Genomic DNA, 14,357 nt, shown 5'->3' on the forward strand with positions numbered 1-14,357 from the left:
TTGACTTCCTGGTCCTTGAACCCGATGAGGTCACACCAGCTTCCCTGACACTCGCTCCTCCACGGGTATCAAGATGACGAGGTGTCTCACATCTCTGTGAAGGATTGTGGTTGGAGGTTGACTCTTGGGCTGACCAGGTTTCCTTTGGGATGTAACATACTTTATGGTTGTTGCTGGAAACGTTGACCTCGACGTCCCTTACGATACCTCTGCTATTAGCATTGGTACTGACAACTCGGGCTAGTTTAGACTGGCCCCTGAGCGCATTTTGATCAGCGATCCAAACGATATCTCCAGCTGAGACGTTCCGTTCCTTTGTGTGCCATTTGCTCCTCACAAAAAGGTTTGGACCAGCGAGCACCACTTTTTCCAAAACTTGTGGAACTCTGCTTGAATGAAGCTGACCCTTTTGTATGGGTACACCTCGAACAGGAAGTTACCAGGATCTCTCAGTGGACTTGCTCGGCCTAGCAGAAGAGAGTTGGGACTCACGTACTCCACGCAGTCCTCGATGCCCTGTATTGTTGCGTCGATGGGTCTTTCATTTGCAAGATTGGCTGCCATGAAGAGCAATGTCTGGAATTCTCCCCATGTCAGGACTAGATCTCCTCCGAGATTAATAGGTGCCCGTTCAACTATTTTCACGGCCACCTCTGCTGCTTCATTCCTGTGGGGTGAATTTGCCGGGTGAATTTTCCAGGACCATTCTGTCCCACTCTTTGCTGCTTCTTCAATGTTGAATGCTTCGAGGACGGCCCGAAACTTAGAGTTCCTCAAGAGCAGGTTTTGTCTCCACAAAATTTGATCCAGGGTCTAACCACTCTAAGTCAGTGGTCCCCAACCTTTTTTGACCCACAGACCGGCTTGTGTTCCCACAAATCTTCCGCGGACCGAGGGGGGGTACGTAAATTATAGCGATCTAATTTAGCTTATTTAGTATGTATTGTGTAAAACTAAGACATGAATAACATCAAATTAAAAGCACAAATTGAATGCCGACCCACCATCCAGCAGTTGAAGTTACAGCCAAGTTTTTCCAGAGAGATGATTACATGGCTGTTTGACGTGTGCACTGTAAAAGGCAGTGTGCTAGCATGAATTAACTTCAAACAAACGTGCACATTAGCACTCAATAAGTCATCAAAACTCAAAACTTACCTATGCATTCCCACATAGGATCAGCATTTGACATCAAATATGAGGTGAAAGAAAAAGGGTAAAAATACAGCAGCAGTAGAGAGAAAGTTCCGACACGCACAATGGACATGCGTCAAGTGAGACGGATGTAACAGAGAGAATCCGGCCACTTTTCAAAATAAAACAAACAAAAAATGAAATAATGGAAATTATTTTTTCTTTCTGTGCGGCCCGGTACCAAATGACCCACGGCCTGGGGGTTGGGGACCACTGCTCTAAGTGATGTGAATCTGTGGTAGGTTAAGAGGAGAGCTTGGGATGACTGGTTGGTTTCAAGATCAGCGTGGCTAGCTCTTGAGGCCATACAACAGAATACGATTCCCCACACCGTGAGTTTGACTCTCCTATTAACCTCATCCCTTACTTCGTAAGGCCCAAACAGGTCAGCAGATATAAAGTGGAAGGGAGAAGCGGGATTAGAGCGTTCTGGAGGGCGATCACCCATGATTTGTTGGCACAATCTTGCTCCGTTTCCCACAGGAAATGCAGTTATCTGCCACCTTCTTTGCAAGTCTCCGGCCTTTTATAATCCACGCCTTTTTCCTCATCCTGAGGAGGGTTCCAGCAATCTCTTCGTGGTTTACATTGTGGGCTTCACGAGCAATCAATGTTGAGATCCAACTCTCATATGGCAAGATTAGGACTGCGGTTAAATGCTTGAGTCCTGCCCCCACACATCAAGAGACCAGTGCTTTTGTCCTTGAAAACTACTAGTCTATGGAGTGTGGTGGTTGGAACCTCTTCGCCATTTTGGACTGAAAGAAAGATGTCTCTCGGTGCATTTTCCCGTTCTTGTACTGCTGATACAATCTTTTTGGCTCTTCCGTCTGTGTGATCAGCCACCTCCCACTTTGGCCTCGCACTTGTCCCTTTACATAACTTGAGCCACGTTTTTGCGACTCGCCTCAAGGCTACCACTTTTACTAACTTGGAAAGGCTGCTGAATCTCCCTACATCGATAAGGGCTTTGTCCCCTTCACCTCCGAGAGTTCAATTTGTCGATGTTGTCTCTTGACACAGCAGTGAGGCTAAAAATGCTCTTCTCTGGAGTTTGTCCACTCGTTCTCTGACTTGAGATACAACTTCCATTGCAGATTGTTTAGGCCGTGTCTCAACTGGCCATTTCAGGAATTCGGGTCCATTTTGCCACAGAGAATTTTCCGTCAGGTCATCAGGAGTGCATCTTCTTGTGATGATGTTGGCAATGTTGAGGTTCCTGGGAATCCACCACCAGTCACCAACCGGTCCAACTCTCTATATTTCTCCTATCCAGTTGGCAAAGAAGGTTTGGTATCTGTAGCTGTCTCTCTGAATAGCTCCTAGGACGGTTTGGCTGTCGACGAAGTGGAACCAGTGGTCAACTTTCAGTCTGCCCTGTCTTCCCATGAATTTCCTGAGTCGAGCTGCAAAGACAGCTCCACAAACTTCTGCCTTGACAGCATCCCCCTTCTGATCTAGCGGAGTCAATTTGGCTTTTGACTCAACAAGCCGTACTTGAACCCCTTTGTCCGTTTCCCACCTTAAGTACATTAAGTTAAGTACATTTGTTGTCATCATCCTTAAGCTGGTTAGGGAGGACAAAAGTCTCTGCTGGCTTGGGGTTGTCGTTGTCCAGCTTCCTCCCACTTTGACCCGATCGCACCCAAGGCTTGAGGAAAAAAAAAACCTGTCTGCAGGATCTTCTCAACTCCTTGGGTGATTTTGTTGAGTTCTTCAAGGCAGGTGTGAGAGGTACGGATGTCGTCGACATAGCTGTCCTCTTCTAGAACCCTACGTTCCTCCTTCATGTGGGACAAAATGCTCAAATTTCCCCGATGTTGTGGCATTTCAGACACAGTTTGCAGGCACCTAGATCTGCGACAGCCGCCCTTTTTTCATGAAGACCAAGTCCCCTAAACTTCCTACAGAGGAAGATCTTGTCTTGATGTGGCTCTTCCCCGCACACGATACAAGAGCCTTCAGGGTCCCTTAGTGAGGTCCATGTCTTGGTAACTGCTAGTTTTTTCTCAGCGGAGACGTCGTGTTTCCTCAAGCAATGCATATTGCGTTGATGGATTTGTTGAAAAGACCTTCTTGGTTTTTTAGAAATGCTAATAACTTGTTGAGTTGGTTGGAAGTTGTAACACCATTTTCATGAATACACGTGCAGTCATGTGACACTTACTATTAACAATATTCTCAAATAAGCCCAATTTGACAGAACAATAGGAGTAGCAGATACTGGCACACAAGCCTAGAGCGCCCTCTCCAAAAAAACATGTATAAGTGGCTCCAGAGTGTAAGTGGCAGGACCAGCCAAACCATAAAAAAGTGAGACTTTTAGTGTGGAAAATAGGCTAATCATTGTGGTCTAATAAAGACCTGAGTTCCATGCCAGGTGTGGCATGTGACTGTTGCTTGATATTTTGTTTGAAAAATAATTGCTGTTTACTCCAAAACATGCATGGAACTCAACTCGGGTTGGAGTCAAAGAGATGCAGTTACGTCCTGGAGATGTAGTGACCGCAGCTGCGGGGCGGGGGCCAATGGGCCGGAAATCCTGGTGGCACAGACGCACTCACCTCACCGGTGCGCCATTGTAGCTTTGCACCCCTACCCGGTAAATTCAAGCTACTTTTCGGAGACCCTGATTGTCTCAGATGCCGTATGACAGGATGGAAAGCGCAGCGTGTTTTCTTGTGAAGGCTGGAAGGAAGTGTGCTGTTCTGGCTTGACGGCCGTGTGGTGTGATGGTGAGACGACGCTGCATGCGAATAACAAGCGCCTCCCCAGCTTCACAGCTGCCGTCCCACGCTTTTCGTACACCCCGTACGTACATTTCATTGAAAATGTCACTCATCCTTTGCCTCAGCGTTGGCACAATATTGCACGCAACAAAGTAGTCCCTTTACCCTGTACTGGACGGTTCCGTCAACTGGAGCGGCCATGCTGACTCACCATTCGTGCACTTTTTACTGACTGTAAATAACACGCCATGGGGCCAAAGACAGTTGGGAGTGGCAGCAATTTGATGCAGGAGGTGAGAAACGGAGGTGAGAAACGGAGAAACGGAGGTGAGTTATACAGCAGGTACGTGAGTTTGTGTGAGAGACAGGCTTCTCCCTTCAACCTCCTTCCTCTTCGTAGTCGCCATTAAACCAACTTAAACAATTAAGTTCAGTTACAAATTAAAATTTAGCACACAGCATTATCGTGTAGTGTGTGTGTTTGTCTGTCAGACCAGCTGACTCTTAGACTCTTTGAGTCGCGTTTCGACTCAGCCTAGTCCTCCTCCTCCTCCTCCTTCCTGCCTCCACTTGCGCTCCTGATCAAGACATCTCGTGAACGGTAGGATTGTTTTTGTTTTTCAGTTTTATTCATTTACAGTAATCTTATTTCTTACCTTATTTTATATTGGAATGTTACTCTACTATGTTTATGCTAACGTTTTCTTATATTTTCCCACCATATTTGGTGGACTTTGAATATTTTGAAGTGCCAAAGGGGTGAGATTGGGAAGATCTTGGAACGGATTAGGCTATTTACATGTATTTTACGCTTGGTATAACATAAAAACCCTTTAACATAAAGGTTCTCGGAACGGATTATTTACGTTGTAGGACGTCTACTGTATTTCTATTATTAGCAAGAACATTTCAAGTTTTTCTCCTTCGTTTTGTTCATTTTTTTCAACTTTAAGTGTTTTCTTAGCTGTATTTTTAACTCATTAAATACCAAAGACCTGTTTGTATGTTTTTATAAACCCCAACGCCCGATCCCAAAGGTGTATTTGTACATCTTTGACCTTTTTTTGTGCCAGAGGCAAAAAGAGGTGATGGCGCAACGGCACACTAAAAGATGTCACTTTTAGAGCAGTTTTAAGCCATGAAATTTGCATTTGATAAGAGCTCAGCATGCACCTTTTGCAGATAAAAACACTCGCCAGCAAGGAGGAAGTGGAAGCGCGTGGAGGAGTGTAGCGTGCAGAAGGTTACGCATTGTAGGGAAAGTTTAACGCATGCGCACGTGTGCACGCACGCAGTTTACTTCCAAATGTCAATAGTTGGTGTTATATTTGTAATTAAATTCTTATTTTGATGTTTTGTGTGTTGTTTATGTCGGTGTAGTTGTTTAGATATTGGAGTTGTCACAGAAGCAAAAAATATTTGTGGCAAAGTGAAAGTTGTGCTTGAAATGTATCTTTTCACAAAAAGCTGCTTTTCTCCGTTTTAGTCAGGAACTGACATTTCCCTGAAACATCCCTACGTTCTACTGCTGATGACCAAAGAAGGGAAAAGGGTAGAATCAGTGCCATTCCATAGAAAAGAAAAGCAACGTTTGTGAGGGATGGAATAACATCCAATAGAATAGCAACATGAACTGAAATAGAATGTGTGCTTATTGAAAGACATCAAGCAAATAGAAATGTCATCATGATTCATATGTATAACCCGTGTCAACTATTAGATGGTGAACCATTGGAGAAGATCATAAGCAGGCATGGTGCTAGAGAGATCTGGTGTGGGGACTTGAATGCACGTCATAGCGAACTGATCACAATGGAGCAGTAGTGGAAGCATTCATGGATATCACACAGTTAGTCTGCTTCAACAGGGGAAATGGTAGAAGAATAGATATACGCTCAAATAGAATGTCTTGGATTGGTTGAACATCGCTTGGCAAGTTCCTGAGAATGGAATGTACATGAAAACACAAGTATAGGAAGTGATCATTTCCCCAGAAGTTGGACAGCAAACACCCAAGTAGATGTCAAAGAAAGACCCAGACAGAAAAAGTGGTGCTTTGGGGAAAATTCAGGGAGGAATGTAGCAAAGCAGCAAATTCAATAGCAATGGAAGGTGGCATAGAGGAATGCACAGTTAAGATGACAAATAAGATCTTAGAGGCAGCAATGAAAAGTATACCTTGGAAGGGAAAATGGTTCCATGGTGGAATGAAAAGTGCACAACAGCTGGAAAAGAGCGAAATCGCGCACTAAGAAGGTTAAGGAGGAAAATCAGCCAAGAAAATGTCATCAATGAGCAGAGGCCGAAGAGTGATTAAAAACAGTAAACAAAAGGCATGGAGGGATTATTGCTCTGCCTTTGGAAGGCAAATCAAGATAGGAGATGTATGGTCAATGTTGAAGAAGATGAGTGGGAAAAAGGTGTTTGTTCAAACATGAATATTAGCGTTGAATAAACCTGGTAAGGATCCAAAGCATCCTGAGAACTATGGACCTGTTGCTCTAACATCACATCTATGCAAATGGATGGAGAAAGTACCGTACTGGTCAGAAGACTTCATTATTTCCTTGAAAGTCGAGAGTTACTTGCAACTTCTCAGTGTGGTTTTAGAAAAGGACGATCAACAATGGATGCTGTAGTGAAAGTAAGCCATGAAATAGAGAAAAGCTTTAAAATGACAGAGTTGATGAATATTCTATTCTTTGATATTGAAAAGGCTTATGATTCCATGTGGCGGGAGGGTTTATTGATTAAGATGAATAGGATGGGAATTAGAGGTAGGTTCTATAACTGGGTCCTTGATTTCATATCGGACAGAAAGTTCAAAGTAAAAATAGGATCAGAGACGTCAGAAGAATACAGTATAGCAAATGGTATACCACAGGGGAGTGTAATTAGCCCAGTTTTGTTTAACGTAATGATAAATGATATATTCATGAATCTGGATAGAAGGATTGGGTCGGCCCTACACGCAGATGATGGAGTGATTTGGACAAGGGGACGAGACTCTGTAAACGTGACAAGTAAAATGAAGGAAGCAATAAAGAAGATAGAACAATGGTCACATGACTGGGGATTTAAGCTATCACCCAGCAAGTCATGTCACATGATGATTACCAGGAAGAAAGGCATCAATAATCACAACCTGAAGCTGTATGGACAAAACATGGTAAAAGTGGACAATTTGAAATACCTTACCAACTCACTTTAGGTGCGTCGAGCTCCACATCACGGCTTGTGACTCTGCCTCTGGGCAGGGCAGACCTGTCAACAGCACCTGCCGCTGCTCAGTGAGAACACGAAAGCAGAACATGACGTGCTTTCACCATGTTAGAAAACTCCCCAACGTTGCCAGATTGACAAAATCGTCAAGTTGGCAACACTGCTATGGGCGGAGCTTGTTCTGTGCTGCTCTGTGATTGGTCAGCATTTTTTCTGGTAGCCCAATACTCCTGCGCTTATGTTGTGTCATGTGATCAGAAACAAACAGCAACAAAAACAGCTTCTTTACTGCAAGCATCATTTTAATACAAAAACAGAACCCAAAACAATAATTTTCATTCTTTTTGCTTCACTTTTACACAACTGAACCCCCCAGCCCCCCAGCCTCTTGCTTCATGTTCACACAGGAACACAGCATCCTGGCCCCCACCCCCCCACACACACCCAGAGAGACAATAAATAAATAAAAATCCCAGAAGATGTCTTCTTTGCAAATGCATGATGCTTTGTTAGAAACTTCATCTCACTATGATGTCATTGCTTTCACTACACATCAAGGGCAAAACCCTTTGGTCAAGGTCGTTACACAAACGTGTGTGTGTGTGTGTGTGTGTGTGTGTGTGAGAGATGCTACACAAAGCAGACACACTTTCATCTTAAATCTTCATCTGCCAATTAAATATTAATTTTCCTTTCAAGCTAAACAAGAACAAAGTATAAATTAACACAAACACGTAACATTGAAAATCATCTGTAACAAACGCCGAGGGTGGGGAGGCCAGGTCACATGGGAAGCAGGCCACCAACACACGGGGCGAGGGAGGGGCCGTGGTGCATGCCGCTGGTCAGCGTTTCAAAACAGCGCCCTCTGGTGCCACCTTGGTGGTTTGTGTGTGCATGTGGGTGTCAAACCGCAGCCCCCTTCATGCTGCAGCCCCGCCCCCTGAGCATGGCAGTCGTTGCATATTTTCTGGCCCGCAAGCCAAAATGTTTGATTTTCTCCTGAATTCCGTTGTGTTTGTGTCGAGGTGGTGACGGAGGTCCGCTCTGAAACGTTTGCGTGCTTCGAGGTGGCCCCGCCCTCCTGTCACTCCGTAAGGCAGCATCAAATCAGGTCGCTTTTGGCGGGAAGGACAACAACGGCGGCGGCCGAAGGCAAAAAAGCGTCGCCGCAGCTTCGAGTGTTTCTGGAATGAAAGTTCGAGTCAGTGTGAGACGCAGACTTCCGTCTCCTCCTTGCTCGCATCTGCATCCAAGATGGCCCCCACCAGCGGAACAAACGAAGAGACGTGTGTGTGCCGTCTTATTTCTTGGCCCCCCCGGGGGTTTTTGAACTCGGCGTCTTCTTGGTGATGGTTGGGATCTTGGAAGGTTTGGCTCTGCCCCCTGGCCTCCTTGGGGTGTCGGACGTGTCCGAGCAGACGGAGCGGGCGTCTTGGAGCTCGAAGGCGTCGGAGGCGTCGCTGCCTCTTCGACTGCTGGCTCTGCTCCCCGCCCGGCTGCCCGCTCTGCTGGCGGGGCCGCTGGCTGAGGACGCGCCCCGCCTGGGATCTGGCGGAACAAGGAGAGGTTCAGAGGTCACGTCCACAATGCCATAGCGGGACGCTGGCGTCTCACCGCTGCGTGTGGGCTTGCTGCCGTGTGGCGTTCCCCCGTTCTCTCCCGTCAGCGAGCCGCGGCTGGAGTGGAAGGTGGGCCGCTTCAGCTTGGAGGCCGATGCCGCCCCCTGCAGGTCGAGACAGGAAAGGTGAGGCGAGGACACCTGGAGGCCGGTGGAGGTCATTGCATCTCGTTAGAAACGTGCAACATGGCTGACGCACAATATGAACACGAAAGACACACACTGTAAATAATGTTGCGGGGGGGGGGGGGGGGGGTTGTTTGCTGAGTACGTTACCTCGTGTCCGTTGTCAGTGAGATCGGGGCAGCAGTGACTCTTGGGCGGCATCGGGGTTTTACTGTGTGCCAGCCACGGCTTGGCATAGTCACGAGAATGAGTGTGCGAGGACTGGAGGGAGCAAGCAAGGCAGGAAGGAAGGAAGCAAGGAGGGAAGTGTAGCAGATGAGGAGGGAGCGGAGCGACAGTGGGAAGTGTTTTATCGCGTGTTTTTTTGTTAAATCAAGTTTGATTGAGTGAAAAAGAAGCCGAAGCAAGATTGGCAAGCCAAGACAGAAGGCGACAAAGCAAGACAAGACAAAAACGGTTAAGAACGTCATCCACTGACTGATGAAATACACACAACACAATACACAATAATACAACAGTACACACAACACAACAAGCAAGGCATCAAAGTCAAGCACTTTTTCACCTCCTTCACGTTCCTTTCTATCTTTTCTACTTTCAACGGTGGAGATTAAACACGTTGACTTCATACTGAGTAATAATCTAACAATAAAACTTCTTTGGTCAAGAAAACAAGAAATAAAGTCATGCTTTTCATTGGCCAGCAACCATTCCAACACACGTGCACGCTATTGTGTTACGTTACTTGCCACTAGAGATCTTCTTTTTCTTCAGATACCAACAACGTTCAGCTTCTCAAGACTGGTATACCTTTTTACATGTCATTTTTATTGACATGTGTCGTTTGTGCACACCCGTGGCCGTACAGCCTTTTTCCACGCCAAGTGTGGCGCACATAAAAAGACAACTTGACATGAGAACGTGTGCACCGCTACGCCACCTTTTTGGGAGACCCGGCAAAAAGGCGACACACATTTTGAAGTCATACGTTGGACATAAAGCGTAGTGGAAGCCAGGAAGGATTTATCATCATCATTTATCATCATCACACCGTTGTTGGCTTCAGTCTTTTGTGCAAAGTGTTGATATCTGACATGACCCTGATGGATATCATTTGGCATTTATCACCAGCACCATGACGCACCAGCGTGTAGAACCCCCACCAAGGACGTCATCGTTTGATGTTCTAGTCATGATAACATGATGTGTTCCTTTCATATTCATTAGAACAAACATCAGGTTGTCAATGAAATCAAGTTTCAAAGATGGCCTCAGTGTCCAGCTTCTTGCTTTTCTCTGACAGTTTAGCAACAAACAAGACAGAGTTTGCTTGCATCTGTCAAGTATATTTGTTTGCCTTTTCCACAAATGATGGGCTTGTCTTTTGTTGTGCTTAGAAATAACACACAGCATCAGCCCATTAAATCATTACAATGTACCTCATAGTGTAGCTTGATGGCGCTAATGTCATCATTACATTCAATGACTTGAAAATATCCGTCCAGATTACTGCAATTCATTTTCCACATGACTTGATTCCTGTTTTGAGTCATGGTGTCCACCCTGAAATGAAGCAGATTTTGCTAAGCTTATATTCATCTAAAATGTGGCGTCAATTAGGAAAAATATACAAAAATGCTCACTAAAAATGGAAATGTGCGCCTCGATCTTTTTTTGCGTCGCCTCGGTCGGCCCTGCTCCACCTTTCACACGAACGCAAGCGGACGTGTTGCCACTCAATCTTTATTTGACTCATGACGCCACTGCTCTGTCTGCCAATGATGACGCTTTCTTCCGGCCCGCTGCTTCATCCTTGTCGTCTTGCCACCAGCCGTGCTGCCAATGCAATCAAAGCTCTTGAAATGTGGACGCCACATCCACGAGTCACTTGGCATTCACCTTCTAGGGCAAAGTGGAGGCATGGAAAGGGGCGTAACTTGAGGTGGACGTGCGTACGCACACTTCTCCTCAAGCTGAAATCCATCAATCACAAATTGCCTGAACGTGTGTATGCCAATTTTTTTTTTCAGGTCTGAATTGTTTGTCTGCACACACATTTTGGGTTTCTGGCAGATTTCCACGCACTGTGAGGCCCCCGCAGGTGAGAAGGACTAATTAGTACCTGTTGATTGGTACTAATGACATATGATGACATGACTACTAGCACATCACTACTACCAGGAGAACCACAGTATAGAGGGGGAGGAGACACCTGCTGTGGCCCAGCAAGGTGCACTGTATTCGGGCACACGCTCTGAGCAGCCGGCGTGCAGCCACGGAGGTCTCCCTCATCGAGGTATTTGGTACAACTGGCACACAAAGTGAAGGCTTGTTTACAAGTGAGCTCAGGCGAAGTTACCGCAGGTTGTTAACATCGCAGGCAGGAGAAAAAAGGAGCGCTTGATTTGCTCACCCAAACAGTACGGGTAATCTCGCCTCATTGGAGTGTTTTTAATGATCAGTTATCGGAGCTCTTTTTAATGTTACTGCTTTTATCAGTATGATGTCATACTTCCCTCCTGTTGGGCTGATAATAGTTAATACGTGATGTGGAAATGGAACAATAACTCTGGAGTTACACATGTGAGGTTGCGCTGGGAAAAAGTAAGCCAACAGTTTTTCAGGTGAACTATAAAAAGGTAAACACAAAACTAGCTAACAACTCTACAAAGTATCCTTAGGATTAACTAACTAATTTCAAGTGCAAAGCCATGAAAAAACCTGACAAAGTCCTGACCTACCCTGGATGAGGCTGACGCTGTGGGCGTGGCTGGCGTGGAGGGCGCAGAGGGCAGCGAGGCGCCGCTGTGTGAAGCTGAGGAGGAGGACCGAGTGGGCGAGGCGTTCCGGGAGCCGGGCTTGGAGCGCCGACCGCGCGAGCGGAAGGCGGCCAGACACTGAGGCGTCCCCTCGGGGAGGATGAACTTCTCCCGCAACTCCAAGTTGGTGCGACCCCGAGCTGCAACACAAGACCACACAAGGGTTGGGTTTGGTGGGTGTGTTTGATTTGATGTCAGCCGAGACGTTCTCCTTGATGAAATTCTGCCTCAGCATGTGTGTGTGTGTCATCACATGTTAAAAAGTCGCCAGCAGCATTCTGTGAGCAAACAACGAGCGGCAGCCTCCATCCAGCACGCAACAACAAGCGCACACAAGCTCCAAACCAGAATAACAGCAAGCACAATGCTTGAGAGGAGCACAGGAATACAACAGGATGAGTGAAAAAGTGCAGTCGGGAGGTCAAGATGGAGGGGGGGTTAAGCGGCTAGCTTTAGCGGCAGTGCAGCGCTTTGTGTTGTCACTGAGATAACCACCTATCAGGTGTCATTGTGTCCACACACAGTACGCTTTTACCCTGAAAGTGCAGCCTTCTAAGCTCCCAGCTCGTTGCTTGTATGATGCTAATACCTGACTTCACCATCTACAACACAAAGACAAGACGCCAATGTTGTCTTCAAATTGCTTACTTGGGTGTCCTAACTTTTTCCATCAAAGGCTGCACACTGAAAATTCAAAGGATGCCTGGGGGCCACCTTGAAATGTTTTCATTTTGTAAAAAACCTAACCCCACCCCCAACACATATTTAAGGACACGGCTCTGTGGTGTTATTGCGGCTATCAAACAAATATCTTTTCTGATGCACAATTAACGTGTGCACGTCCTGTTCGACCCTCAGCACACACCATAGTTTGAGGAAATTTGTTTCTATAATGTATCGCCAGCAGGTAGTGGCCCCTGTGCTGCACTTTGGACCCGGGCCACACTCCAACATGGTAGGTGCGCTAATGCGCCTCAAAGTAAGCCACTCGACTCCCGTGACCCGCAAGAAGAAGAAAAGGCAACACCACCACACGGTGTACAGCGGCGAAGTTAGATCCACGTTGGACGGTGGATATTCGGCTCTGTAGCCACCGCGGTAGTTCCGCCTCCGTCACTGTGCTGGGACTGTGTCATGGCGCGGGGAGCTCGCACGAGAAGTACCACTGTATGGCGGCGCAGTTACATGGCGGTCAATGGTGTGCGTTGTCACCCCATGTAGGTTTCTACTTATTGCCACCCCTGTGTGAGTCATGGTCTCACCTTGGCCACCCCAATCAAACATTTCTGGCCCCATCAAAGCCGCTCTAACAGCTGGTTGTTCATACTGGGGACCGTCAATAAATATCACACCGCAAACTGATCTATAACCATGTCAACTCATTAGTCCGACCATAAAAGCATTTGGCACGCCCATTTTCTTCAAATTGTATCTTTTATTGGATTGGGGCTGGCCGCACGGTGGTCGAGTGGTTAGCATGTTGGCCACACAGTCACAGTCTGGAGATGGGTTGGAGTCTCCCCTGGGCATTTCTGTGTGGAGTTAGCATGTTCTCCCCGTGTGTGGGGGGGTTTCCTTCCACATTCCAAAAACATGCATGTTAGCTTCATTGGAGACCAAGTTGTCCATAGGTATGAATGTGAAAGTGAACGGTTGTTTGTCTGCCTAGGGTGTACCCCGCCTGTCGGGATAGGCTCCAGATTACCCTCGCGACCCTGATGAGGAGAAGCGGCATAGAAAATGGATGGATGGATTAGGGCCCTGACTCCCAGAGGTTTGTTCCAAAAGCCAAACAGTATTGTTGGTCATGCTGTAAAAAAGTACGTTCAGCAATACTTTGCTTGCATTATTTGTAATACTTTGAAGAGCTAAAAAAAAAACAACAAAAAAACAAAAGGATCGGTACCAGATCGGATCGGTGAGACTATAAAAAAAAATCAGATCGGAAGCCAAAAAATGTGGATCGGGACACCCCTAAGACCCATTTGATTGGTTGTAGCATCTGTAGCATGTATGTGCATTCCAACGCAACAGGGGAGGCCTAACTGTCAGGCCTTTTTTGGCCTGAAGGAAGTCATTTCCTGGAAAAGGCACCAGTGAGCAAACCGGGAAATCCAACATGTGGACTTTGTAGGAGGATGCCAGACGATCACAACATTTCACTTAGAAAACACTCAAACTGAATTTTGGAAAATCCTCACCTAATGTTGACTTCTCCAAAGCTTTTTCCGTCAAAATGCATCAAGAAAAGTAAAAGAAGGGCCAGAGTCGCCTCCACCTGCTGAGGAGACTGAGGTCCTTTGGTGTGTGCAGGACTCTTTTACGGACCTTTTATGACTCTGTGGTGGCCTCAGCCATCTTCTATGCTGTGGGCTGCTGGAGAGGGGGCAGCATGGACAGGGACAGGAGCAGGATCAATAGGCTGATCAGGAGAGCGAGCTCTGTCCTGGACGGTCCTCTGGACTCCGTGGAGGAAGTGGGGGAGAGAAGGATGTTGGCTAAGCTGACATCCATCATGGACAACACCTCTCACCCGCTACATGACACTGTGGGTTCCCTTAGCAGCTCCTTCAGCAGCAGACTGTTACACCCACGGTGTAAGAAGGAGAGGTTCCGCAGGTCCTTCATACCGACCGCTGTCAGGCT

General features: G+C 46.7%; 1 protein-coding gene across 34 annotated transcripts in view; it reads right to left on the minus strand.

Annotated features, from left to right (window-relative positions):
- Positions 1-7,727: 7,727 nt before the first annotated feature.
- Positions 7,728-14,357, minus strand: part of macf1a (microtubule actin crosslinking factor 1a) — a 188,640-nt gene continuing 182,010 nt past the window's right edge. For 18 of the 34 annotated variants that reach the window (XM_054763861.1, XM_054763871.1, XM_054763864.1 and 15 more), the window contains 4 exons: positions 11,634-11,851; positions 9,043-9,153; positions 8,763-8,907; positions 7,728-8,696 (listed from right to left, as the gene is read on the minus strand). In XM_054763861.1, the coding sequence (XP_054619836.1) occupies positions 8,449-8,696; positions 8,763-8,907; positions 9,043-9,153; positions 11,634-11,851 (722 nt within the window). In that variant the 3' untranslated portion in view covers positions 7,728-8,448. The other 16 variants (XM_054763872.1, XM_054763858.1, XM_054763857.1 and 13 more) reach the window with 9 other exon arrangements.

This window comes from Dunckerocampus dactyliophorus, chromosome 20 (genome assembly GCF_027744805.1).
Source record: "Dunckerocampus dactyliophorus isolate RoL2022-P2 chromosome 20, RoL_Ddac_1.1, whole genome shotgun sequence".
In the NCBI taxonomy this organism is placed as follows: domain Eukaryota; kingdom Metazoa; phylum Chordata; class Actinopteri; order Syngnathiformes; family Syngnathidae; genus Dunckerocampus; species Dunckerocampus dactyliophorus.